Source organism: Ranitomeya variabilis, chromosome 7, assembly GCF_051348905.1.
Source record: "Ranitomeya variabilis isolate aRanVar5 chromosome 7, aRanVar5.hap1, whole genome shotgun sequence".
Taxonomy (NCBI): domain Eukaryota; kingdom Metazoa; phylum Chordata; class Amphibia; order Anura; family Dendrobatidae; genus Ranitomeya; species Ranitomeya variabilis.
In genome coordinates, this window is record NC_135238.1 from 215,339,023 (window position 1) to 215,366,445 (window position 27,423).

General features: G+C 44.0%; 1 protein-coding gene across 4 annotated transcripts in view; it reads right to left on the reverse strand.

Annotated features, from left to right (window-relative positions):
* TANC1 (tetratricopeptide repeat, ankyrin repeat and coiled-coil containing 1) overlaps nucleotides 1-27,423 on the reverse strand; it is a 175,329-nt gene that overhangs the window by 3,757 nt on the left and 144,149 nt on the right. For all 4 annotated transcript variants that reach the window (XM_077272891.1, XM_077272893.1, XM_077272895.1 and 1 more), the window contains 8 exons: nucleotides 23,649-23,727; nucleotides 11,507-11,640; nucleotides 6,564-6,687; nucleotides 5,458-5,633; nucleotides 3,454-3,586; nucleotides 1,692-1,783; nucleotides 996-1,142; nucleotides 171-271 (listed from right to left, as the gene is read on the reverse strand). In XM_077272891.1, coding sequence (XP_077129006.1) covers nucleotides 171-271; nucleotides 996-1,142; nucleotides 1,692-1,783; nucleotides 3,454-3,586; nucleotides 5,458-5,633; nucleotides 6,564-6,687; nucleotides 11,507-11,640; nucleotides 23,649-23,727 — 986 coding nt within the window. The remainder of the gene's footprint in view (nucleotides 1-170; nucleotides 272-995; nucleotides 1,143-1,691; nucleotides 1,784-3,453; nucleotides 3,587-5,457; nucleotides 5,634-6,563; nucleotides 6,688-11,506; nucleotides 11,641-23,648; nucleotides 23,728-27,423) is intronic.

Consider the following 27,423-nt stretch of genomic DNA (forward strand, 5'->3'; position numbering starts at 1 on the left):
AACACTGTGCGTGCGGTGATGATTCACAAGTCTAAAGTCACACTGCCGACTTGAACACCAAAGCCTGGACAACCCCTTTAAAAAAGGGTAAATTAACTTGGCAAAGAACCTCTTTGGGTCACTCATAAGAAGCCGTAAAGAAACCATCCGATATGTAGTTAGAGACTTACCTGCTGTTTCGCTTTGCTCTTGCCCTTGCATAATAAGCTTCGTAGCACTTTGGTTTCAGCTCTAGGGCCTTACTTGCAAACTCTTCCGCCATGCCAAAGTCCTATGAGGAGACGGTCACATTGTAATTTTAGCTCAGTGCACTGTATAACTATTGCAAGGTACAATGTTAATATAAAGTACAGAGTATTACAGCACGAGTATTAGTGACGTAGGAGCGGTATTAACGTATGATCCAAACCCAACAAGGCAAGTCTCAAAGACCAGGGGGGCACAAGGATCTCATACCTGAGGCCCCTTCCCATCACTAATGATAGGCGAGTCATCCTGTAAATGGGCGAGTGCTGTACCTGCTTCCTCCTGTAAAACAATCAGCATGACCTTCACCTGCCCTTCCACACAGGTAACACTTCACTAGAAAATGGGGGCCATGCAGAATTGAAAAAATAAAAAAAATAAAAATAAGCTCCATTCCTCCAAAAACAGCGCCACCGCACTACATGGGCTGTATCTGGTTATGCAGTTCAGCACCACTTGCTTTAATAAGTCAGAGCTGCAATACCAGACACATCCTATACACAGGTGTGGCGCCATTTCTGGAAAAAAATAAGTTATTTTTTGTCATTTTCTATTACCCCCTTTAACAAGCAACCCAAGACACATGCCTTTCCTCTCCGATAATGATGACTTTTCCCAGCACCTACATACAATGCATCAGACGGACTCCTATGGACACTTTTGTCTCTGTAGATGGAGCATAACTCCGCATATAGTGCTGCCTAACAATCTGCAGAAAGTAGCAAACAGCACAAAAGTATTTTTCTTACGTTCATTTTTCGGCGACATCTGGACATGTTCAAGTAGAGAGAGACGCGCAGCTCATTAAACGCTTTCATCTCTTCTCCCAATCCTTCTCGGGGAAACTTTCTAAGAGCGTACTGATACCGCTGGGCCGCTTCTTTCATCTTTCCCTTCTGCAGGAAACAAAATCAATGTCAGGAAGGAGAAACCAAATAAATTCACAACTTTTGACATTTGCACGAGAAGAATGGATTTCCTATATTTTGGAGGTCTGACACCTTTAAAAAAAAATAAAAAAAAATATGAATGTTTGTTGGAAGAGTCCCTGGAAAATAAACTAATTACTGCATGTCTAGTAAATCCTGGCAAGTATTTGATTTTTCCTGCAGCGCCCCCGCAGGAAAAATGAAGCATTACATGTTGTCCATCTAAATCAACAGGCAGTCAAAGTAATGCATGGACGTGCCGAGTCATCCAGAGAAAGACGCTCTTACCAGCTTTTCTTCACTTTAATACATATATGGTGGTCCCAAATTAAGAATTCACTTTTTATAGCTCGAATAAAGGCTGGGGGGCAGACGGCTGTATTTCACAGTCCATATGATGACCACAATGGTGGAAATGTATTACTGGCTCTAACCGCCAATCCTCCTTGAGACAGGTGTTCATTATATTTTTATTGGATCCATTTTATCGATCTGACATTTTAGTGGACAACTTACTCTGTACAATATATTGCCTTCATCCATTAATTTCTGTAGGAGAATAATTAGGATGTCTGGCTTGGAAGTCGCCATTGCCCATGCTGCATTTCCTATGAAAAGGAGGGGAAAAAAAGGATTGAATACAGGCAGAGTACAGAATGTTGGTACCAAAGTCATTAATGAAACAGTAACATAATACATGGCACTGATTGTCCCCTTATAAACAAGATTACCCACCAAGGCCTAAAGGTCTCCATACACATTAGACCAACTTCAGCCAAACCCATCAATATAGACTATTTATAACAGTTTAATGTGTATGTGGGTCCCTGACAGATGAGGAGGATACAGCATGTCCGATATCAGACTGCTGGTCTTTTTGTTCTCCACGCCACAAACAGAAATATCTGATATCTGGCTCTCTCATAAAGAGCGCTCAGACAAGCAAGTGCTCCAGTGTATGGGAGAGTTGGGCGAGCTGGACCATCATTTGGCACACAGCCGAAAGGGCTTCAAAGTCTCCTGAATCTCCCCCAACATCACTGGAAATTCAATGGCCGATCCTTTTGTTTTCATGAGAAATAAATAGAAGATGGAGGAGTCTGGCATCAACTTTCTCCTACTTTCCAGTTGAAAACTTATTAACGCTCAACGGTGTGCTTACGCAGAAGGGGGTGTTGGGAAGGCAAGTAGGCTACCAAGTGAACGTTCAGCCGAGAATTCTCATGTATATGGTCAGATTATGCCAATGTACAAGCTCCAGGGAGCACACAGGTTCCACAAAAAAATAATGTATGGGTCACTACATCCATAAACAGCAGCTTTGACTGTCGTACATTACATAAACCAGGATCCATCATCGGACCTGACTACATAACGCTTCCTATGGAGGTTAGGAGGGCGCTGATGTGACCATGGAAGGATACGACAGATGTCCCTAATACAATAAGGAAGCCGAGAAGGAAATGTCATCAACTTCCTCCAAATGTGGCTTCATGTCAGGCAGTCTGACTGATTGCAGCACTGTAGGATGGACAGACATGAGGGTTATATAGAGTATAATGGGACCATGCACACGTCGTTCATCACCAGCGGCTACAGACCGTGTCAGGAAGCCGGGCCATTAGCCAACATTAGTAAGAAGAGATCGCCGTGCATTATATCAGTCAGGGACATTTCCACTTCTCTTTTGTGTTTATTTTTGGTACTAAATACACGGAGGATGTGTGATCATGTGTGTACGCCATCATTAGTAAAATCTGAGACATATGTACAGGGCCACGGAGCCCAACCCTGCAGCCAATCAGTGGCCGTGACAGTCATGTGACTGACTGGATGGGATGTCATCACTCCCGGTAGACCGCCGGAGCAGTGAGTGATTGCAGCGGTAAGTAATGACTATTTTATTGTTTTATAACGATCTCTTCATTCTTGAAAATTCAAGGAAAATCCCTGTGAGAAATGTAAATACAGTTCAATCGGCACCTAAGTGACCCTTTAAATTTCCTGGGACCCTCAGTGAGTGATCATGGAAATCTATTCCTATTAAATATATAGAGAAAGAAAGAAAGACAAAGAAAGAAAGAAAGAAAGAGAGAAGGAAAGAAAGAAAGAAAGAAAGAAAGAAAAAGAAAGAAAAAAAGAAAGAAAGAGCGAAAGAAAGAGGGATAGAGGCTGTGTAAAATGGGTTTTGTAAACTCTTTTACATGCATCATTTATGTTGGTAAATGTGAAGCTCCTATCACACACTTGTATTTATTAGTTGCACTACAATCGTCACCTAATTTGGCTCCTTTTCTGAGTAACGTCACAACAACTGCTGTGTTTCGACAGCCGATCGCTCGATCCAAAGGTCTCATCCCGCTGTAGTCCACGTGCTCAATCATCGCTCCGTTATCAACCAAATACTGCACCTAAACAGATTAATAACACAGAGATGAAGATAAGCAAAAAGGAAGATAAACCCGGCAAAACGTTCCGTCACGCAGATATCACCACCGGCCCAATAAGCCCCAATGGCCTTCTAGTGCGGCGCATCAGATCTACAAATAATACCAAAGCGGAATAAGCATTCAGTAAAGCAAAACATTCAGATGTATAGGGATTAGATATTAGAAATCTGGATTATTAAGGGAACTGACTTGGCTCTTTCTGCTTCTGGTCTTGTGAAATTTTAAAAAATAAAAGTTGTGGGTCTCTATGGCAACAGACTACAAATAAACTGTAGTCTGGTCCTGCAATCATACTCTCCACCCAGTGTATTTAGTAGGTTAAAAAGGGTTTTCCGGTATAGGGAAACCCCTGGCTGCAGTTTGTTTCACTAAAATTAAATAATTTTCTCTCCCTCCATCGGTCCAGGGCAAAATCTCTGCTGCTGCTTGCGGCGTCTCTTATTGTCATGCAGAGCTGTAGCCAATTTGTGAGCTCCGTGTGAGTGGCTCGTTCACTCAAAATCGAGCAGCACCACTTAGCTCAATGACCAACTGCAGCGCTGTCAATGTGACGTCAGTGCTACAGACTATAACAGACACCGGGAGCAGCGACGCAGACCTGGCGAAGGACCAAGTAAGACGAGGGAAGTACAGTTTGTTTTTGGTTTTTTAAACTGCAGCCATGATCCAACTACACAGAGTTGGTTTGTAGTCTGTTACCATGGAGACTCATAACTCTGCATAAGAGCTACAGACAGAATGATTTTTATAAACAACCATTTTCAAAGTTGCTCCATTTTTTTCCCCACTAAAGATGCTTTATTACTTGACAAACCTTACCCTATCGATTAAGAGATCATGGCGACCACAAACATGTTTTTAAATTAATTTCAGCTGGATCCTCCATTTACAGAGGTGGTCTTGGACTTCTATATTGTTGGCCTATCCTTAGGACAGGTCATCAAGTGTCTGATCGGTGGGGGTGCGACACCCGGTAACCCGGCCGATCAGCTGTTACTGGTGTCGGCTGGAACTGCTTAGCAAAGCGCCATCAACGGAGTTTTGGGCCACTGCCACTATTCCATGGACGGAGCCGTGCAGCTCAGTAACTGAGCAGTTCTGGACGCCATCGACACCAGGAACAGCTGATCGGTGGGGCACCGGGTGTCGCACCCCCACCGATCATACACGGATAACTTACCCTATGGAGAGGCCATCAATATTAAAGTCAATCATACTACACCTGTGAGATTATTCTGCTGTGGAAACACTTTCTCCGATGCAAACAGCAGCAGCCAGGATAGAGGTGACCGATAACATGAGCCATCCCTTCCCGGAACGTTTCCAAGTTTCTGATATGTTGGCATGAAATAAAAGCACCAAAGCCAACCATCCATCACACGCAATCGACAAAACGTCTGGAAAATAGCACCCAGATTTCTTAAAAGCTGCAGAAAATTCCACTTTATCGCCTCTCCGTGCAAATGTGAGGGAGGAAGCAATCTCCAAATCTGTAGACGGGTGTGTGATGACGGGAATGCAGCTTCTGCGTAATATCTGCAGCTCCCACATCGGCAGCCAGCAAAAAAAAACAACAAAACCTCTATCATGGGTAACAGAAAATGTGTTATTCCCCTGGACAAGAACATAAAGGGCATGTATGGCATGTATTCCTGGTACCGCCGATGCTACGAGCGCAGGAGTGCTGCCAGCCGCGCAATATGTAACCGCAGGATTACTTATGATCGTCAGTAACGGGGTCAGTGTGTTTCTAGTGCTGGAGTGAATGCTCCTCTATTGGGAAGGACCTCTCAACATATCGGAGTTAAATAAATACATAGCTGTTCACTTACAATCTCGGCATCTCCATAGAAAGCAGCCAAATCCAGCGGTGTGCGGCCATTTCTGTCCATCTGGTCAATGGTCGAGCCTCTTTCCACCAAGCACTGGACAACCGCTTTGTGGCCCTTCAGGCAAGCCCAGCTGAGAGCGGTCAAGCCTTCTTTGTCCAGTGCCGCAATGTCCGCTCCTGGAGAGAGAACATCAGGAAAATCATCCTTACACCGTATGACAATGGAGTCTGCCAGGACACAATGACTGTTCAAACTAAGCACAGTCACTTAGTGCACCCTCGGCGTGGCTGAGCGATTCATTGCACCTTCTACTTCTATATCTACCATCCGTTTCCTTGATTGACAGTTCTGGCATAAGCGTGGAGATAAATGGAAAACAAGCAGGTGCACAGGTGCACTGAACCGCTCGGTCACGCCAAGGGTGTACAAAGCAACTGTGCTGGGTTTGAACAGTCATTTTGTGATTACAGACTCCCTTTAACGTAGTCTGGAGTCTTTTTTTTTTTACTTTTTTTTTACAAATCCAGCTTTTTCTTACGTAAATCTATTTCTCGAAAACTCAGCGGTATTTAATGATTATGACTCCCACACAACTTTCACGGGTTTTCCCTTAATAGGGCGTTAGCCAATAGCTGTAGGATATCTTACGGTTACGGATTGTGGAGATCCCCAGTGAACAGAGGAAGTTGGCCCAGCAGAGCCCCAACTTGTAACTTATTACCATATGTACATATTGGTTTCTGAGACTTGTAGTGCTGACCATTTATTTACTGCATAATTATATTTTCTGAAAATCTTTCAAAACCTATGTCCTCATGAGCAAACGTTTACTTAGACAGGGTGCAATACGAGCATATTACCAGCAGGTGGCAGTGTTGATACTGCCTATTGAAAGAGAGGTTAAATTAGCTTCTAAAGTGAAAATTAATTATTTTCTAACACCCTAAAGTAGTAAAGTATCTGACCCCATGCAGCATGTTAGAATATACATTTTTTTCCCCCCACCATGACCCTTCTGCTCGAGACCCCAACCTTGCAATTGACACAGGATTTTATGGTATTGTATTTTTCCTTGCCATTTCTTTACAGAGAAGACATTTTCTCACCCTCTGACAGAAGGAACTCCACGGTACCACAATGCCCCTCGCACGCAGCGACCATGAGAGGGGTCCTGCCTTGCTTGTCACACAGATTCACATCACAGCCGTGCTGCATGAGAAGCCTGGCAACCTGCGGAGAGCGAGGGAAGAAGAAGAAAAATCAGAAAAAGCCAGAGATCTACAGGAAAAAGCTCTGATATTGTATTATACCGCCATTATGTGCTATGTCTATGCTCTAATGCCTATTATACTGTCAGGAGGAGTTTTATGTATATTATTATGGTTATTATAGAAGAAACCCCAATAGGATACAGCAACCATAGGAACGGTGCAAACAACAGATCTGGGAACCCCGGAGGATTGCGCAGCCCAGCGGACATATTACGGGAGATCCGAGCACAGGTTTATGTCGGCAAATGGAAAAGTTAACCCCCTCCATCCTACTTCCCCAAAAGTTAACCCCCTCCATCCTACTTCTCCTACTTATCAGTTTGGAGCTAAGTGAAAAAGTTCTACTAGCGCTTCTGACTCAACTATGACCTCATTCATATAGTTACATATTTTCTAGTGGAATATTTATATTATATTTATGTTCAAATTTTGTCGCATTCGATGTCTAATGTCAAATATTCTAAAGGATTTTCAACTTTTTAAGCTAAAAAGTGGCACAAACGGGTTAAAGACAAAGATGACGAGAATTTTGGATTTAGCGCCAATTTCATGCACCTTTTTGAAAAATATGGCAGAATATAGAATTTTATCAAGAGGCTGAAATCTCATTTTTGAATTCACCATTTTTATTATTGTTGTCCCCCACCCTTGACTTCATTATCTTATTTTGCCACTTTTCAGTGTGCACTTGATTAGTCAATTCCAGATGTTAATCGGCTAATTTGCAACTTTTTAAAAAAGCTGAAAAATGTTCACGCCATTGTACTCCAGTCCGTTTTTAGAGTTCAAAACAAGTTTCATTTAATTTTAGTTTGGGAAGATAACGAAAAAAAAAAATGCACAGTGGGAGTGAGGACACGATTAAGAATAATATCCGTATTTGGATGAATTGTGCTCCAGTTCACCAACATACGACATTTTAATGCTCATTGCAAAGATAGTGAAACTTTTTACTCTAAACAGTTGCAAAAAAAAGTAACAGGGTGAGAAAAAAAACAAACAAACATCTCATATTTTGCATCCGGTCATCAAGCATTTTGCACCCATTTTAATACATATGGTGCAAAAATCAGTCAGCAATCTTCATTTTCAGACCTCCTGATGTGCAGTTTGCAGCACGATCAAAGTTTCAGATTTTTATCTTGTGGGAGTGTCCTTCCCAGTAATATAGGCTGGAAGTGAGATCTCCATGTATCGAGGCTGCTGCGAACTTCACTAGTTCAAATCAGTACAGCTTCTATCCTGCACTCATTTCCTCCCCATGTGCATTCCATCTTATCTACTGCATTTTTTCTGCTCTCCAAAACAAAATTCATATACGGTAACTCCATCTCTAACACTGTGAAAAGAGTGGGGAGAGCAGAGATCCTGTGCTGATAGTTTGCTACAATGTATCAGTAGAGGTAAAGTGTATCAAAGAGCAGTTTAGCAAACAGAGGATTGTCTGGACCATAAACAACTGTAACAAATCAATATGTCTGCACAGATTTGCAATTTCCAGCTACAGAGAAGAATGTCAGCCAGTGCGTTTAAGTAGGCTGCAAAATTGCAACTCAAATTACATAGTATAAGAGTGACCTGAAGCACAATTCATCCAAATAAGGATGTTTTTCTTCCTCTCGTCCCCGGCGACCTTGGTGCATATTTTTATTTATCCTCCCAATTTAAAATATTGTTGCACTAAAAAGCAGGAAATTAAAGTTTACATTTAACCGAAGAAAACTGCTGCAAACCCGACATGCTGCTCCTCGCAGCGCTGGTAATGGCGACCTGGCTGGGAGCCCGATCAGAATCGCATAGTAGAATATAGAAGGCGTTGTATGGCGGCATTGTGCATTGTCCGCACACTGTATGAAGGGTTGTGAATAGCTGTCTCCACCAGAAGAGGAGAAATAGAAAAGGAAAAGGCAAAGGCGACTCTGCATCCACACAAAGGACCAGACGATCTCATTAGAATTTCTATGGCCAGTGTCTTCCAGGGACAAAAAAGTCTTTTCAGAAACTTCTTGTGCTAAATATTATTTGACCACTTTTTAGTGGAGCATTCAAGGACCCGGAATACATTAACTCAAGAAGGAAGTAAACGCCAAGGTTACTTTTTCCAGCATTATGTTATATATAATTTCTTATTTAAAGAGTCTCAATACAGATATTTACTGCCTCGCTGCGGGACAGTGGGGAAATATGCCATGAAAGGCTAATGGGACGGACCCTTGATCCCCATCTCCTTACTGTCCATCCATCTACAGGTTTTGAAGAAATCTTTAGGGACTGTTCACACTTTGCTTTTTTTCATGCGGCTGTTACTATATAAAAATTAATGGCCAGAAAACCACAGTGGAGATGATTGCTTTTTTTGGTGGGGCACATTTTTGGATGTGTTCTATGATCTTCCCATGTAGCGGAAACCCTACGTTTTTTTTTCTGCTGCACTTTTTGTTGCAAAAAACACGCTGCACTTAATAATGAAAAAAAAGATTATAAAAAACGCATGCAAAATAAAAACGAGAAATTGCGTTTTTAAGTGCAGAATTTCAGATTTTCTGTACAAGTGATGGGGAAGGGGATCACAATTCCAGCAGTGGAACTGGTCGGGTAGAAGGCAAAGTTTATTTTTACATTGAGTCCTTTTCGGTCATACTGTGCATCCGCCAGCGTAAAACCTCATTCAGACGTAAATTATTTTTCTTCTATGCAAAAAAAAAAGAAAAAACGGTCCGCGTTTCATCAGTGTTTTGGATCAGATTTTCATCTGTATTTAGCCGTTTTTTACCATCAGAGTTTCATCAACTTTTCCTCGTATATAAAAAACAACAAAAAAACTAAAAACCTGATGTAGGTTTCTCCCATGAGTCTGTGAAAAACTGACAGCACAACGATGGCATCTGAGTGCGGTCTGATTTTTTTTTTTTTTCACGGCGTACAATTCGTAAATCTGACTTGTCGCCGTGATTTTGTGCTGACCTGCAGAAATACACAAACATGTGAACAGCTCCACAGACTACAAAGGTGGTCCAACCATGAAAAACACGAATAAAAATTGTACGAGAAAATCTAGCCTCTTTATGAGCTCTAATGGAACGGCTTATTCTCCGGACCTGGACACTATAGTCACTGCCGGCACTGGATTTCACAAGAACCACAGGAATGGGAGCTACATTCTCATGTCAATCAACGAAAAGGAAGTGTGGCTCACTCTACTGCTCGTCAACCTCAGACCGTACAATGCACAGTTTAGCTAAAAATGTAAAAAAGGTTCAATGGAGCGATAAATGTCTAGAGATTGGAGAAACAGGACTTTAAAACTCATTCTTTTTGGTGGGGAAAGGTTTCCTTTTGCATATTGCTAAATTCTTTAAAAAGGCAAGATAAAATTCCTGAGCTCCCAAGAATGCTGGAGTTTCAGATTTTCCTCCTATCATTATAATCTTAATCCTTTACTTCGTCCTTACTATTTTTCATGTCAGGTGAATAATGGAGATATAAATTCCCGTACAATCTTCTGATCATAAAAAGAGCAATGCCAAGAAATGTATAATTGCTTCATTCCATTGGATCAAGCTTCTGGGGAAGGGCCCACAACCATAAATGATCTTATTAGGGCGTACGTACAGTGGAGGCCGGGAGAAGAGAGGCTGTCCAGTTTTGTGTTGGCCTTATCTCCTTTTGGTATCCGTTGGGGAACCCGTGCAAAAATGAAGAAACGACTTGGAGTGAATGGATTCCTAGGACTCAGTAATTTGCGGAGGCTGGAACCCTAAAGAACCGCCTCTTAAATTCCGGCATCCGCGGCTCTTTTGACTAGTTGGCCTGGTGCAACGTCACGGGATACACCGCAATGACGACATCAAAAGAAGAGTCAAAGATCTGTCAGGTAAGAGGTGATTCTCAGGACTCGCGTCCAGTGACCTCAGATTTGGTCATGGCCGACATAACCGGTCCTACAAATCGATTTTGCACCAATTCAAATCATGAGCAAAGACCTTGGCCCGATTCATCATTGCAGTTTCTCCACTTATCTGGAGTAATTTGCTCTTTTTTAGTGGCTTCTGCATTTGCAAATTATTATTTTTTTAATTTATTTAGTTATTTTATTTAAATTTATTTTTTATTTTTATTTTATTTTTTTATTTTTTATTTTATTTATTTTTTTACACATTTTGTAACACTTTTTACTTTGTTTTTTTAATTTTGTCCTCAACAACTTTGCTTATCCAAAATGATTTAGACAGATTCATGAAATGCAGTAAATGGAACTACAGATCTACAGGAGCTCAACGGTTGGTTCCTATGGAATTAGCTCCCCACAAATTCCGTCTATTAAGGGTGTGCCATCTACCCTATTGATTATTAGAAATTCATGAAATGCAACTTGTACAAATGCCGCATTTTTTTTTGGAGCATCTCCCTCCATCCCCCCACCTGGCGTCAGGTTTTGATAGTTTTCTAACATGCCGCATGTTTAAACAAACTTTTTAAAACTTTTGCAACTGAAAAGTCAGGAAAACTGGTTGAACACTAAGAGCACTGCGCCAAATTCACAAACCACTATGAAGAATTTAATGCAAAAACTTCAGCAAATTCCAAAAGCAAAAAAAAAAAAAAAAAAACTTCAAGAAATTCCAAATGGTGATTTGATGCCTGGGTCGTTCTGATCTGGGGGCACCATAGTGGAGAGCCATTTAGATCTTTGCTTTGGGACACCGCTGGGAGGCCCCTTTAATATTCATCATACCCAGAAGAAGAGACAAGCTCTGCACAAGTTTTTAGGACTTTACCTGCCAGTGGCCTTGCCGTACAGCGCAGAACAGCGGAGTGATGCCACGTCTGTTTAGCCGGGACAAGATGGCTCCATGGTCCAGAAGCAGCTCGCACACCTCCAGCTTCCCCCGTCCTGCAGCTGCTGTAAGAGCTGAACCACACAGAGAGGAGATTCTAAGTACTCATAAAACCACATTTTATATTACAAGCCCGTATACACACACTTATTCCACTGGATTTTACAGACAGCGTCTGATTCCTGGAGCCCCAAGGCAACGATATTTGGGATTTTCCTCTGTGCAGTTTGTATATGGTCCTCATGGGAAGCCAGTCTCAATAAATCGTAGACGCGAGAATGTGTCTGGCTTGATGAAATATTTAATTCAGCAATGCCCTTGTGCTAAATAAAAAGGCATAATTTGTTCTACTTAAACAGATTACAAGTGGGGATGAATTAAACATGTTTTCTGAAGTCTGTCATTTACTCATAAAGCAGATGTGTATGTGTCCGGACTTAATGTGATGCATCAATCCATGCAAATGGACGGAAAGTCCTACAGCCGTAATAATACAACCTTCCGATCCGTTACGGATCAGCGACAAACAATTTGCCATAGATTTATTTCTTGGTGTTGGATGGTCCATAACATCAGGATATCCTACAATTTAATTTGGGACCTGTTGCTTTGTAGCCAATTAGATGGTGAGATTAGCACAGCAGAAGAGTGTGTTGACCTTGGCGGAGACAGTGACCGGTCCTACAAAACTGTTAGTGAAGACAAGGATACACACAGGGCCAAGGAAAATAAATTCTGTAGCCATACAGGATTTAAAAAAAAAATACAATCATAGCAGTAGGAGAGTAGTGTGCAGATTTTGATGCAAACAGTGACCTGTCCATTTCTGTATGATTTTATTAGTATGGATAGGGCTTAGGGAAAAGTCAACTGTCCTGTACCATGAAGATGATGTGGCCAAGATGATCATTTAAAAGACAGCAGCAGGATAGGGGTGAATTGAACTTGAAAGAGGCAGTGACCTGTCATTTCTGATCCTATGGTATTTGGAACAAAGCTACATGTGACAGGGACAATAGAGGTGTGAAAACCCTACAGCAAATCAGATTATGATGACTGCAGAAGAGGAGTATGTTGATCCTGTAGCAGTCAGTGATCTGTCCACTCTTACTATTATTAGTAAGGTCAGGGTCACAAATACCGTGCCATGAAGTGATGGACACCAACAGCACATCATGAAAAAAAAAAAAAAGCAGACCCAAGCCAGCGATGAGCGCGCACACTGACACTACAGGAGCCCAGCTGCACACCACTCACACAGTCAGTGTGCGCTCTCATTGCCGGCTCCTGTCTGCGGCCATCTCTCAGTCCTGCAGACAGGAGCCAGTGAGCACAGCTAGAGTCCTGCAGAGTCCATGCAGAGCTGCCGATAGGGACATCTTAATTCATCTCAAAGTGCTCAGTATGCAATTTTAAAGAGGCATAACACTGCACTGATCCCTCGGCCACGCCAAGGGTGCACCGAACCCCCCAGTTTTGTACACAAAATAATTTCTGACAATTATACAACTAAAATCTATACTACAGGCAAAGTCCCCTACAAACCAAAACAAGTAGATTAATTGGCGTTCTACGGCTGACAGACTCCCTTTAACTACTACAAAGGAGGCAGACATTTTAATCAATGAAAGAGTTCATTCACCATAAATTGCTGGTTGTATATTTAGAGTATAATGCCGTCTTTTTTGCCTTTTGTGGAGACCTACAAATGTAATCTCCTCAGAATACTGTGATTATTTGGGATCTTCTTTGCCTTTCAATAAAGATCTTGGACAATTTACAGCTGAAGACTTTTTTTTCCCCAATAACCTCCTTCATTGAGGCCAAACATTTGCCTTTTGCGCGGCTGCGGTACAAATTATTACAATGCAATAAGAAGCCATTTAGCTAACATTTGGCCGGGTTACAAGCGGGGCTTAGTGGTGCCAAGTACGAGCGCAGAATTTCATGGTGTCATTGTGCAATGAGATGAATGACACAAAGTGTTGGCCAAAGACAATCGACTCGTTAATGTGTCTGACTTCAGATTATTCGTGCGCAGATTAGCAAAACCTCGGTCTTTCATTTTCATAACAGGCTTGATTGACCTGTGAGACAGAGGAACATTTCTAACTATTGATAATTGATACTTCTTGAAATCGGAGAATTTTTTTTTTCATGGTATGCAAAATCAAGCCCAGACATTTAGAACTTGGATCTTGTAGTTTTACAAGGGCTTGAAAACAATGACCTAAAGCTTACAATCTTTCACCACTTCTGCCGCCCAGTGGAGATCTGGTGGGACAGGTTGGAGTTAAAGAATATGGACACCTTCAGGGACATTTTTATTTACCTAAATGCAAGTATTTTAGCATGAAAGTAATTTTTCCAATTGGGTTTCATTACAAATTTTGTACCGTTTTGCCTTTTCTAGCCTCTGGAGTGTCTCGTCTATTGCTGGTCGTAAAATGAGTTGACTAAGAATCCATAAACTTTTATCTGTTTTACTGATCTCCCGTCAGCTGATTTATGATCACATGAAAGTTCAGCTCTTCCTTTGATGTTGTTTTAGGCCTTAAATCAACTGAGAACGGCTAAGTAAAAGGAAAGTGTCAGATGGCTCTGTATCTCAGATGAGTATCGAAACGCAATGCTCGGACCAGCCGGCGGCTCTCCCCACCCAAGCGTGACAGCTGCATAGAAATACATGCTGTCCTGCTCAGGTCAGAATAGCCGACGGCCAGTCCGGGCATTGCATTACGGTCATCATCGTCCGAGTTATAAGGCCATCTGACTATTCCCATGCTCATTGAGGGGTTCTTCGCAAGTCTAGTCTCATTCTGCAAGAAATCAAACATCCTTATAAGCCGAACGGTGCAAAATTTGTAATGAAGCAAAATTGCAAAAATATTTTTTAGCCCAAAATACATTCAATTCATAAAAATAAAAATTCCCCGAAGAGGTCCATATCTTAACTTGCGTTATTTTACATATAGAGGGTCAGGAAGTCTCTCATCTTGATCCTCTATAGACTTCCACCAACATCCAATATAGATTTGGCTTCAACATCGATGACATATTGGTTCCATACTGGCCAAGGACGATCCTGGCACAGTCTTGACTTTTCAAGGAACCACATAAATTGCATTAAAAGCACCCAGGGTGGCACATAAATAGTTTTCAATTAATACAGGCTGGGTAAGGGGGTGCGAGGGTTAGCCCCTGTTATAAGGTCCAGACCCAGAAGCAAATCTCTGGCTATGGTCTCCGCTTCCTTTTAATCCCGTGTCTTTCGGAATATATAGTTGGCCATAAACCAATTACACAAGTATAAAAAGACCTTCATACAAGCAACCAGTCTCCTTCCCCATTCCAGGGAGCTGTTCTTCCTTCCTATACAAGATAAAACTTGAAAGCATATTTCACTGACATATATAATCCCCCGTTACATCCGGAATACAATTTTCATTTATTAAAGTCATTTATGCAGCGGTTGCAGCCGTCATAACTAGACTCCGGTACCCTGGCACGAGGCCATTTGCACCTTAAATAGTTGGAAGTGACTAGTAAAGTGTCAAGTTAATCTTATAATAGTTTGCAAAGTAGGTTCTCTTTTTACCAAGGTGCATTAAAGGGTCATCACAAAATAGAGCTAGGATAAAAAAAAAGTGCACAAAAAAACCCCCCCACAATGTCTTGTCCTATGATGGCTAAGGAAAGGATCGACCGACAACGCATTTACGTAAAAAAACAAACACACAAACCACAAAATCATCAAAATTGGTAATTGTATCCCAAAGTAGATTTATTTTGTTTACTCGCTTATATAGCGCCATCATATTCCACTTACAATCTAAGTTCCCGATCAGTATGTCTTTGGTGTGTGAGAGGAAGGCGCAGCGGGCCGAGAGGAAGGCGCAGCGGGCCGAGAGGAAGGCGCAGCGGGCCGAGAGGAAGGCGCAGCGGGCCGAGAGGAAGGCGCAGCGGGCCGAGAGGAAGGCGCAGCGGGCCGAGAGGAAGGCGCAGCGGGCCGAGAGGAAGGCGCAGCGGGCCGAGAGGAAGGCGCAGCGGGCCGAGAGGAAGGCGCAGCGGGCCGAGAGGAAGGCGCAGCGGGCCGAGAGGAAGGCGCAGCGGGCCGAGAGGAAGGCGCAGCGGGCCGAGAGGAAGGCGCAGCGGGCCGAGAGGAAGGCGCAGCGGGCCGAGAGGAAGGCGCAGCGGGCCGAGAGGAAGGCGCAGCGGGCCGAGAGGAAGGCGCAGCGGGCCGAGAGGAAGGCGCAGCGGGCCGAGAGGAAGGCGCAGCGGGCCGAGAGGAAGGCGCAGCGGGCCGAGAGGAAGGCGCAGCGGGCCGAGAGGAAGGCGCAGCGGGCCGAGAGGAAGGCGCAGCGGGCCGAGAGGAAGGCGCAGCGGGCCGAGAGGAAGGCGCAGCGGGCCGAGAGGAAGGCGCAGCGGGCCGAGAGGAAGGCGCAGCGGGCCGAGAGGAAGGCGCAGCGGGCCGAGAGGAAGGCGCAGCGGGCCGAGAGGAAGGCGCAGCGGGCCGAGAGGAAGGCGCAGCGGGCCGAGAGGAAGGCGCAGCGGGCCGAGAGGAAGGCGCAGCGGGCCGAGAGGAAGGCGCAGCGGGCCGAGAGGAAGGCGCAGCGGGCCGAGAGGAAGGCGCAGCGGGCCGAGAGGAAGGCGCAGCGGGCCGAGAGGAAGGCGCAGCGGGCCGAGAGGAAGGCGCAGCGGGCCGAGAGGATGGCGCAGCGGGCCGAGAGGATGGCGCAGCGGGCCGAGAGGATGGCGCAGCGGGCCGAGAGGAAGGCAGAGTGTTGAGAGTGCCGGGTTTCCATGGTGAAGATACAAACTCCTTGCAGATGTTGTCCTTGGTGGGATTTGAACCCAGTGCTGCAAAGCAACAGTGCTAAACAATGAGCCACTATTCTTAAAAGGAGGTCCAACTGGTGTAAAGAAACTTTGAGGCAATGAATACTCCATGGGGAAAAAAAAATGATGCAAATGATCTCTTCGCCAGAAGGAAGAACATTTATTCTCTAGCGTTTCCTACAGGTCACGAATAGATGACCATTACCATTCATCTTGCCCTGGTCCTTCATCTAGTCCGGTCCTCCATTGCAGCCTTACTTCACAGCTTCCTCGGTGCTTCTGGTGCTTACCAAGCCCTGCAATGTCACAACATCATGGGACCTAATAATAAAGAACAAGAGGCTCCCTGGACCTCAGACACATAAGTGAAGACCGGCTGATATGGAGGAGTGGACCGGACACCGGACCAGGGAAGCTCAAATCAAAAGGTTCATCCCTAGAAACCATCCTGTAAGTCAATGACAAAGTCAAGAGCTGTGAAACATGACGAGTTATTAGCCAACCAGACATGGGTGCAGCGGGGTATTAAATGGGTTTATTCAGCCGCCTATTGATGCAGGGTCTGGCGCCCGCTTTCTGATACACGGCTGGCAGATATCGCGCTTCTGTCCTCTTAATTCTGCCGATACCTGGCACACACCACTTCAACTGAACCGCCAGTGCTGACACAAGCAAGCTAGATAAGCCTTTTATTGCACAAGCGTCGGTTGTACAGAATTGTGGCTCCGGGGTGCACAAACTTTGCAAGGATGGACAATATTGATTTATGGAATGGCCATTTAAGCAATTGCCCGATATATTCTGGTGAGGAATCCAGCAGTACTTTCTAAGTTATTCCACATCACAAGGCACATACATGGGTGGGTAACCGGCAGCGGAGAGTCCAGAATGCAGGAAGCAGCAGAACAAGGAGGGAGGTGTATGGGGGGGGCAGCAATAAAGTAGAAGAATGTTCCCGATAATTATGGCCTGTTTACCATGGACGATGGCGGCAGCCTGCGAGTTCCACCCTGAATCCAGTTTACCATATTCGGAAACCGGCTTACCCACAGAGTTCTTAAATAAACAGCATCATGGCAAAGTTATGCTCAGGAATTCCGGCTATTTTAGTGCTAAGGACTCGCTCTTATCGGATACTCTCTTGGCAGACGTATGTGCACTAACCCCTCTCCTGCCTGGAAAATAAAAATAAAAATACAATTTTAAAGGCAACGAGAGTTTAAGTTTTGGGGTTTTTTTTTTTTCAATTAAAAGTGTAAAAATAAAATGAAAAACACAAAACAATAAAATGATTTTAGAAAATCATCTGAAGAGGAAACAAAAGTCTCTTGAGTGACTACTAACAGGGGAAGACATTAATCTGACAGATCTTTGATCTTGCTCCAAGAAACCTGGCAAAAAAAAAAAAAATAGAAAAAACGAAGATGCATTTGTCTGCCAGAAAAAAAAGAAGAAGAATTTGACAGCAGGATTAAGGGATGGGAATAAGAAACCAAACACTGGTATCCCGGGTAGTCCCGAAGTCTGAGGAGGACCCTGGAAGACGTCGGATGTAAACGCCGGCGATAGGCGCCATCCAGCCCATCCCCTCATTACCATCCTCGAAGGACTCTCACACGGCATTCGCCAACTCATAAGGATTTTGTTCTCTCTTCAATCCAGATTAAACATTTGTCAAAGTGTAAACTAAATACAAGTCTAAAGCCGGCACAGTTTACCGGATTTAATATGTACATTAAGGGATTAAATGCATTAAAGGAATCGGCATAAACTGGGAAGATCGACAATGGGAACCGCTATAAAGAAGGACACAATGAGGAGACAATGGGAACCGGTATAAAGGAGGACACAATGAGGGAACAATGGGAACCAGTATAAATGAGGGCACAATGGGAACCAGTATAAAGGAGGACACAATGAGGGAACACTGGGAACCAGTATAAAGAAGGACACAATGAGGGAACAATGGGAACCAGTATAAAGGAGGACACAATGAGGGAACACTGGGAACCAGTATAAATGAGGGAACAATGGGAACCAGTATAAAGGAGGACACAATGAGGGAACACTGGGAACCAGTATGAAGGAGGACACAATGAGGGAACACTGGGAACCAGTATAAAGGAGGACACAATGAGGGAACAATAGGAACCAGTATAAATGAGGGCACAATGAGGGAACAATGGGAACCAGTATAAAGAGGACACAATGAGGGAACATTGGGAACCAGTATAAAGAAGGACACAATGAGGGAAGAATGGGAAGCAGTATAAAGAAGGACATAATGAGGGAACAATGGGAACCAGTGTAAAGTAGGGAACAATGGGAACCAGTATAAAGGAGGACACAATGAGGGAACACTGGGAACCAGTATAAAGGAGGACACAATGAGGGAACAATGGGAACCAGTATAAATGAGGGCACAATGGGAACCAGTATAAAGGAGGACACAATGAGGGAACATTGGGAACCAGTATAAAGAAGGACACAATGAGGGAACAATGGGAACCAGTATAAAGAAGGACACAATGAGGGAACAATGGGAACCAGTATAAAGAAGGACACAATGAGGGAACAATGGGAACCAGTATAAAGAAGGACACAATGAGGGAACAATGGGAATCGTTATGAAGGAGGTCACAATGAGGCGACAATGGAGCATAAAAATACATTGTCGTGCTGTTTATTATCCGGCTATGGTCTCGGCTTTTCTAACTATAATTTTCTCTGAGACGCCATAACCTTTCAGAGAGGAATACACCAGGCTGCAATCGTGCAGCCGGACTCTGATTATGTTGCTCGTGGTTTGGGCAGCATGAATCGGGTGACTAGTTCCCTTTAAAAAAAATTTTTTGCACTATATGGTGTAAAACAGAACTTATTGTGTTAATAGCAGGATGACAAAGAGCAAGAGTAGGCAGCAGCCTAGGGGCCATTGCTGGGTGGGGGGAACATTTATGGATTCTGAACAGTTACACATAAGTGTAATATGGCAGCATTTCTGAACAGAACCATAAGGATCTACATGTTGTTCGGATATTTATATTTGCAGTTATGCAAGACCCCTGGCCATAAAAATGTCACAGAAGTGCCCCTGTATGACGCTGTGCAGAAATAAACTGGTACAAGAAGAAGAAAATCCTTTACCTTTGTACAGACACTTGGACACTGATAATTCTGTTGAAGGGGTTTTCCCACAACTGACAGTTATCCTCTTGCTGGGACCCCAGTGATTTAGAGAACAAGGCTCCAGGGTCCCCTCTTGAACAGTGTGGAGCTGTGACTGCTTGATCTCCGCTCTGGCCACAGTCTATGGGACTGCCGGAAATAGCTGAGCGCTGTACTCCGCTTTCTCCGGCAGTGCTATAGACAATGAAGTGAAGGTTGAGAATTCGTACCACCACTATCAACACTGGGCTCAGCATAGCCCTTATTCTCAGGGTTCTACATCCACCAACCTCAGGATCATGGAGTGTCCCGCTGGCTGGACTCAATCACTAAATTATCTCCTATCCAATGGATAGAGGATAACTTTCAATTGTGGGAATACCCCTTTAAAATCCAATAATCTCATCATTAGTGGGGCGAGGTGCAATTAAATGATCATGTTAATTCTTTAGAGGACAACTCTTAAAATCCGGCTTTGGGGCACCAAGACAGCGTTCCTGCCCTTCATTGCCCATTCTCACCACCACATCGACACTGTATGGAAGTGGCAACCGTCGCATCATCCAACCCTAGTCATGCCATGATACCGGGACGGTGGTGTGTTACCATCCAAGTATCCAAAATTACCATTCGGGAACTAATACTCAATAGTGATGAGTGAACGTGCTGGGATGAGGTGTTATCTGAGCATGCTCGGGTGCTGACAGATGCTGACTCTGCTCGAGTCCCCGCGGCTCCATGCGTCGCCGATGTTCGACAGCCCCAACACATGCGGGGATTGCCTGTTAGGATCACGCCGTGTCTCTTATGTCTGGACATCCATTCGCTCATTTATTTCACACATCTACTAATAGTTTTTGCTTTTCAGTTTGTTAAAATGTCAGAAACTGGAGCAAATTTATTTTTTACAATCGTACTTGTCATTAGATAATCCAGCAAATTCTCTGCAGTTTTATAAACTAATAATGTAAAATAAACTAAAATCCGAAAAAAAAAAAAAAATTAAAAATCCAAAAGCGCAACATTTTATCTGCCAAACATGAACATGTGCAACCGATCTACCGGGCCGAAGATAAATGATCAAAGGCCGTACAGTAACGCGGGGACACAAATAAAGGGCAGATGGATTCTGGAAGCATTTGTATTTTTGCACGACAAAGTTGGCGGCCCCCATGATTAGAAACTCCGTCCCCGGTGATTGTACATTCCGCACACAGATGTTTTCTGTAATTTTGTTCATGGCAATTTAGAATGATTAAATAATACTAGAATGGTAACAAGTTAATAGATCTGCTCCTTGTTACTGAATGCTCCCATGAAATGGAAACCGCAAATAATTTATGGAATACAATAATAAATTCTTCCGACAAACATTTAATTAAATGCATGGATTTGGAGCTAAAAAAATCATTTTTGCAATTCGGTTTAATTAAAAATGTTGCACCGTTTGGCTTTTATAGGCTTTTTTTTTTTCCTGCGCAGCCAAATCGGACACGGTCTGTGGTCATAAATCAGCTGAGAGGTGCTCAGAAAATATAGATAAGAGTGTTAAAAACGCATGAGCTCACTGACCGACTCCCAGTTAGCTTATTCTCCAGCCAGCAATAGACCGATGCAAAATTTGGAATGAAACCCAATTGCATTTTTTTTAGCCAAAATTACATGAAAAAAATAAATAAATAAAAAAATTGTCCCCAAAAAGTAGACAACCCCTTAAAGGTAAAATCCCGGTTTATGGCTCTGACTCTCCTTGCTGCCTGGAGATGCAGCACTGCTTTCTGCAAAACCTAAAACAAGAACATTTTTTCGCTGTAACGCGCCAATGAGAACCACAGAGTGAATCTAAACCCGTGCAATCTCTTTACATGTTAAGGCGACTCAGCTGTGCAGGAAACGTACGTCAGGAGAGAAGACGGGAGAGGGCGAAAAAAAGAAACCGGAAGGAAATATCTACAAGGAGCAGTCTGGATCAAATTTAATTGAATCGAATGGGGAATGGCAGAAATTAATAGTAATAAATCTAGCGGAGTCATCTTGGGTAATACTAAATTGGCGAAAAAGGAAAATGGATAACCGCAACACTTTTACATAGTGTTTACCATTTCATAGACTATTACGTGGGGGAAAAAAAAAGTTTAAAAAAATAGCATTAAGAGTTATGGGAAAACACACACATTGATGAGCGAGCGTGCTGGGATAAGGTGTTATCTGAGCATGCTCATGTGCCAGAAGAGTGTCTTCGGCGTGCTCGAATACTATGAGTCCCCGCGGCTGTATCTCTCGTGGGTGTTCGACAGCCGAAACGCATGCAGGGATTGCCCGATTGTTAAGAAAAAGAAATGTTAACAAATGTTCATAATGGGAAATCTATCAAAAAACGTAAGAAATGGAATGAAAAAGTTTACTGCCGGAAACATTCTGTCCTACAGGAAAAAAAAATAAAAATCAATTTATTTTCAATCTATAAGCTGTAAAGAGAATACGACCCTACAAGACGGTGACAATGTGGCCAAAAAAAAAAAAGAAATGTCATCGGGTGCCGTCCATATAAAATGATATGCTCCCAGCATTATTATCTTAAGTGGCGTCACCTTTATTGCATCCCTCGCCATAAAAACATGAAGGGAAGGCAGCACAATAAACGCACATTACAGGGTGTAGACGGCAGGTTAATCGTTTCGTCCCGTCGTGTTCCAACACAAGTATCAGCTGATATTATCGCCATTCATTCGGCGCGCGGCTCCTGATCAAGGTGCGGCCTGGGAAAAGCCGTGTTCTGCCAGCACTAAATAGTAAGAGACACAGTCAGAGGATGACCCGGATCACAGAACATACTTCCTTTGTTTCAGCTTGTTTGATGGGAGAAACATGTGCGGACACAGAGAACACAAACAGCGGCTTACAGTGCACCTGCTGCACAGACACGCGGCGGCGGAAGCCATCGTGCAGGCAGAACCGGTCCTCGCCGGCATGCTAATTAATGACAGCGCAACATCGAGGCCACTTCTTCCACCCAATCTGATGATATAACAGCAGTTTCCTGATTTTAAGGAAGGAAAACGTAACGATACGTATAAGGGGTTAACTCGCTTGTTACTTCCAAAGTTGGTGCAGCACGGACTTCTCTTGCATGGGAACAACGCGCCCAATCATCATCCTGTCCAGGCGGAAGATCTTGGAGAATAGTTGCGCTGCCCCCATATACTCATTTGGTCGACATTTTATATCGCGAGTATGTTCATATTTACACCATTACAGAAATGGTCACTGCCTCCTGGCAAGATCAACACACTCCGTTCCTGCTGCTTTATTATCGTTCCCATCATCTGAATTTGCCAAAAGGAGGTTAAAAGTACAGACAAGAGGAAAAAAATGATTAATGCTGAAAAGCAAGCATCCCATTGGTAAGTCATGGAACCTGGATCAAGAGAGAGTTGTCCACGGCCACAAGAATCATTTTAGAAGAGTTGACGATATGATTAATAATGGACTAATAGACTTTCAGTTTCGAAGGCATTGCATTTTTCAACTATGGCATGGGATTGTGGCTCCACACAGGAGAGCGTTTCCTTCAGGACTCTAAATAAAGGGGGCTGGCTGGCCGATCAGTTCAATAGATAAACCAGCCCCCTTCTCCTACCACTGGGACCTGCACCGATCGGCAAATCTAGTTACTTTTATCCCAATTGGCAAATGGAACGGCAGGTTGGACGCCCGACCGCCTCTCCATTCCTTTTCTATGGAGCTGCATGAAAAATCAGCGCAGCGATTGGCAGCCCCATAGGGAATTACTGGAGTGGCGGTCCATTCTAACAGGGATAAAAGTTCCCCCCATTCGGTGCATGCCCCGGCGGTCGGACCCCCACCAATCAACCAGTTATCGCCTATCCCGTGAAGAGGAGAGAACTTTCACCAGACAGCCCTTTAACCTTTAATGCTGAAATCAGATGATTGACATGCCGCCATATTTCCTTACAAGGCTCCCAAAAAGGACAAGCGGCGACCATTCACATCAGTTCCATCTGTTAATCAGTAACACGTGTAAGCATGCCATCCGAGCGCGCCAATGATTTACCGGTCTCTCCCCACAGGGTGTCGTTCTCATTGATGTCTATCGGGTAATCCGTATCTTGGTTCAAAAGGCATTTCACCACCTAGAGAGCGAAAAACAAAGGAAAAATTAAATGTTCGCATAAGGAGAGAGTAATAACTCCGCTGCTGGGCATTTCAGAGTTTATAAAACTTAGTCTTTGCATTAAAGTTGGCGACATCCCCTTTACCACCACCGGATACTGTGCCGACTACGTCAGGATGTATTTACTGAGGCTGGGGCTCCAGGTTTATGACCTAGAGCTCAAAATCACCGGCACAAAAAGGGGTAAAGTGACGGCATGATGCTAGGATATGGCACGGCGTGATGATCACCTGCCAGGGGAGCGCGCCGGCACCTGGCAGAATAGGACCCAGAGACAACCCCTTTAAATGAAAAAATAATAATAATCCTAGTTGCTGAATTTTATCATTAGGGTTGAATTTCCTGCACACTTTGGGCATCCACTTTACACATGAAGGTATCGGAAAAGGTCACCAATTAGGCCATGTGTTAAGTACAACAGCTGACAGCCGCCACATAACATGGAAAATATTCCAAGATCCTGCAACAACTTTTAGACCTAAGAAAACCTCTATTTATACGCTCTCAAACAACATGGTTACATCGTTTTCTAAATCGCTCCCATGGACGCTTTGTTTTCATGTGGGATGACACAAACTACATTTCTGGGTGCTCTTAAAGCAGTAAATCATGGCAGGTCTGTGAGAAGCTAATTTGCTAAAAGAAGTTGTGTGAGGCTAGAAACATGACGGCAGCGCCACTCTTGTCCAGAGGATGTGCCAGGTACTGCAGCATTCACTTCAATGGGACAGCCATATAAATCGGACAAAAATCGAAACGCAGTGGAGGGACTGGCTGGCGGCTCTCCTGACCAGAGCGAGGCAGCTTCATAGAGATATATGAACTTGTCACGCTCGGGCAGGGAGAGCCGCCGGCCAGTCCATGCATTGCTTTCCGATCTCTGCCTGATCTATATGGCGGTCTGTCTGCCGTTAAACTGAGACTCGGAACCCAGAGTAACTTTAGATCTGAGGAATCTGGATTCTTTGATAGAGATACTATCATCAGGTTTTAGCATTGTATAGAGGCAGAGACCCCGAATCCAGCGATATGTCACTTACTGGGCTGCATGCTACTGTTTTGATAAAATCACGGTGATACTAGTAAACCTACTGCCAGGTAGTCCAAACACGCACCTTCCACCCCCCGATTAGCAGGTTTCTGCCTATGCACAGTGTATACAGAGCTACCATCAGTGGTGTAAGGCAGGGTTATACAGAGCTCAGCATTCAGTGAACGGCTAGATCTGCAGCATATAAAACAAAGATTATATCAAAACAGCAGCAAGCATCCCAGTAAGTGACATATCACTGGAATGAGGGTCTCTGCCCCTACATCATGCTGCTCTCAGATGGGGTAGCAAAATCTTGGGTGACAGATTCCCTTTAACTGATGCCTTAAGTAGGCGGAAGAAAAATGAAGATACTTTTCCATTATCCACTAGGAGCGCTACTGAATGGACGTGATATCAATACGCTGTCGCGACACCATTGCCAGTCACAGACTAATTGGTGGAAAGTTGTAATGCCACTGCCATCCTGCGGTCTGGCCAAAGAGGCTACTCCGAGGCTTTTGGCTTGTCATCCAGCCCTCAACTCCATAGAGACCCAAACTTCTCCCAGCTCCGTCACGGGACTGCCTGGAACGACGCCAGACCCTGCCTTAAGAATATGAAGCAGAACATTGCACCGTGCTCCCCCCTATTCCCATCTACGCCCTCCGCAGCCTTCCTACCAGGGTGTCCTCTCCCCCCAAAATCAACATACAAACCGGCATAAATTACATATAAGACCTTGCTCAGCAATGTCCCCTCCAGCAGAGCGTTCCTCCCAAGACCTGCCCTGCCTATCCGTACCTCCAGTCCTGCGCGGCTCTCGCGCTACATCCTCTAATTAACTGTTAGAAAAACTCATAAAAACTTTTAATTAACGTCATCAGAAGCCATCCTACTCTTGGCTGTGATAACCGGCCGTGGTAGAGTCGCTCTCATCTGTCTTATGGCTTTCACAGTCTCAAAAATAAATGCTCAGGCGTGTCCTTCTGAAGCCTATAATACACGGCGGCCACCACCATTATAATCGGCACATTGTTACAATTAAAGGCGCCGAATGGAGGTCAGGAGACCGAAAGAAAAGTAGAATAAAACGGCAAAAATAACAACAGTCCGACATTCTGGGGTCTGGACTATGGGTAGTTTTAACATGAACCGTAAAATTAGAGGATCTTACAATTTGTGGTCTTTCTCAGCGCTGGTAAGTTACTTTTATCATTTTGTTTGCTTTATTTAACTATTAAAAGCTTGATTTTACCCAATTTTTGGAACATTAAAAGGGGAAGAATGGCCATTTTAACACCCCAAAAAATAAAACGCTAATTGGGAAATAAATCTTTTAGATGGGTTTTGCCAGAGAAAAATTTGTAAGATCTTTATCCGGCAGACCGCCATCTCTCCTAACTCCCCGTCCACACGAGCGCTCCGCACAGCAGACACTTATCGCCCCAAAAATAAAAGAAATCGACCATTGAAATTCCAACAGCTTTATCCTTCTCATTCCAAAATATGTGTTGGTCAGGGAAAAGTCGGGAGGCCCTTATATATGTCCGATGATTGCCCGGTCTCGCCGAAATGGAGACTTCTGTTTGGACTGTGAATGAAGCAGCTCTCTCCTCCCTATCGCAGCAGAAAGTGCCATCAGGGTTTCAGCTACCTGGTGCTTTTTTCCCCCCAAAACCAAAGCACCAATCGTGTAATAAATAGTTTCTGTAGTTTAGCCCCAATTACTAAGATAAAATACCAGACAGAGGCCATTGATAAAAGGGACACCATTTTTGGGAAAAGGACCCCAAAATATCCATAAAGTACAAGATAAAGAAACAACAGTTTCCGATATGTCACCCAATCCTGAGGGCTTGGAGGATGTGCAGGAGTTGCGCTGAACTTCACTTTTTGTCACCGTCAAGCCCTAATAAATATTGCTAAGCGTGTGTAGCCAGTAACACTGGGATTGAGTTGGGGGCTTTGAGGCGAGCGCAGTGAGAGCCACCCGCATCACACGGAGAGCCACCCGCATCACACGGAGAGCCACCCGCATCACGCATTATACAACTATTGGCGGGGTTGAGAGCCGAGCTTCCAGCATCAGAAACGATCACTGCCTTTGTCCCCCCCACACTGCTATGAAATACGACCCTGACAGCTAATGGCTGTCCCAGTAATTGGAAAACAAAAAAAGGAATTTTACAGATTGTCGTTTGTGTAACGCTTCAGCTACTGACTAATTTTATAAAACTTTCAAGTATGGAGAAGGCAAAGAGCAGCAGCCTCAGATCACCGCAGACTCCAACAAACAATGCACTAAAGATGGAGCCTATGGATGTCTGTTCTGTCTCGAAACTGTTTTTATCTAATGTTTGGAAGCGGAGATATCCAGAGCTTATGGTGTGGACACACTGCGGCCGAGCGGCAGTAACAGTACGTAGATAAAAGGTTTTTGCCAAGCTACGCGTATTCTTCTCATGCTGCGACTATCCTTTCAACGCTGCGCCTATCCTTCCCACGCTGCGCCTATTCTTCCCACGCTTTCAAGATGCATCGGTAATTTGCAAACAAATGACAGCACCCCTTAAAGGGGTTATTCAGTATAAGGAAAAAAACTTTTTAAGCAATGGCACCACC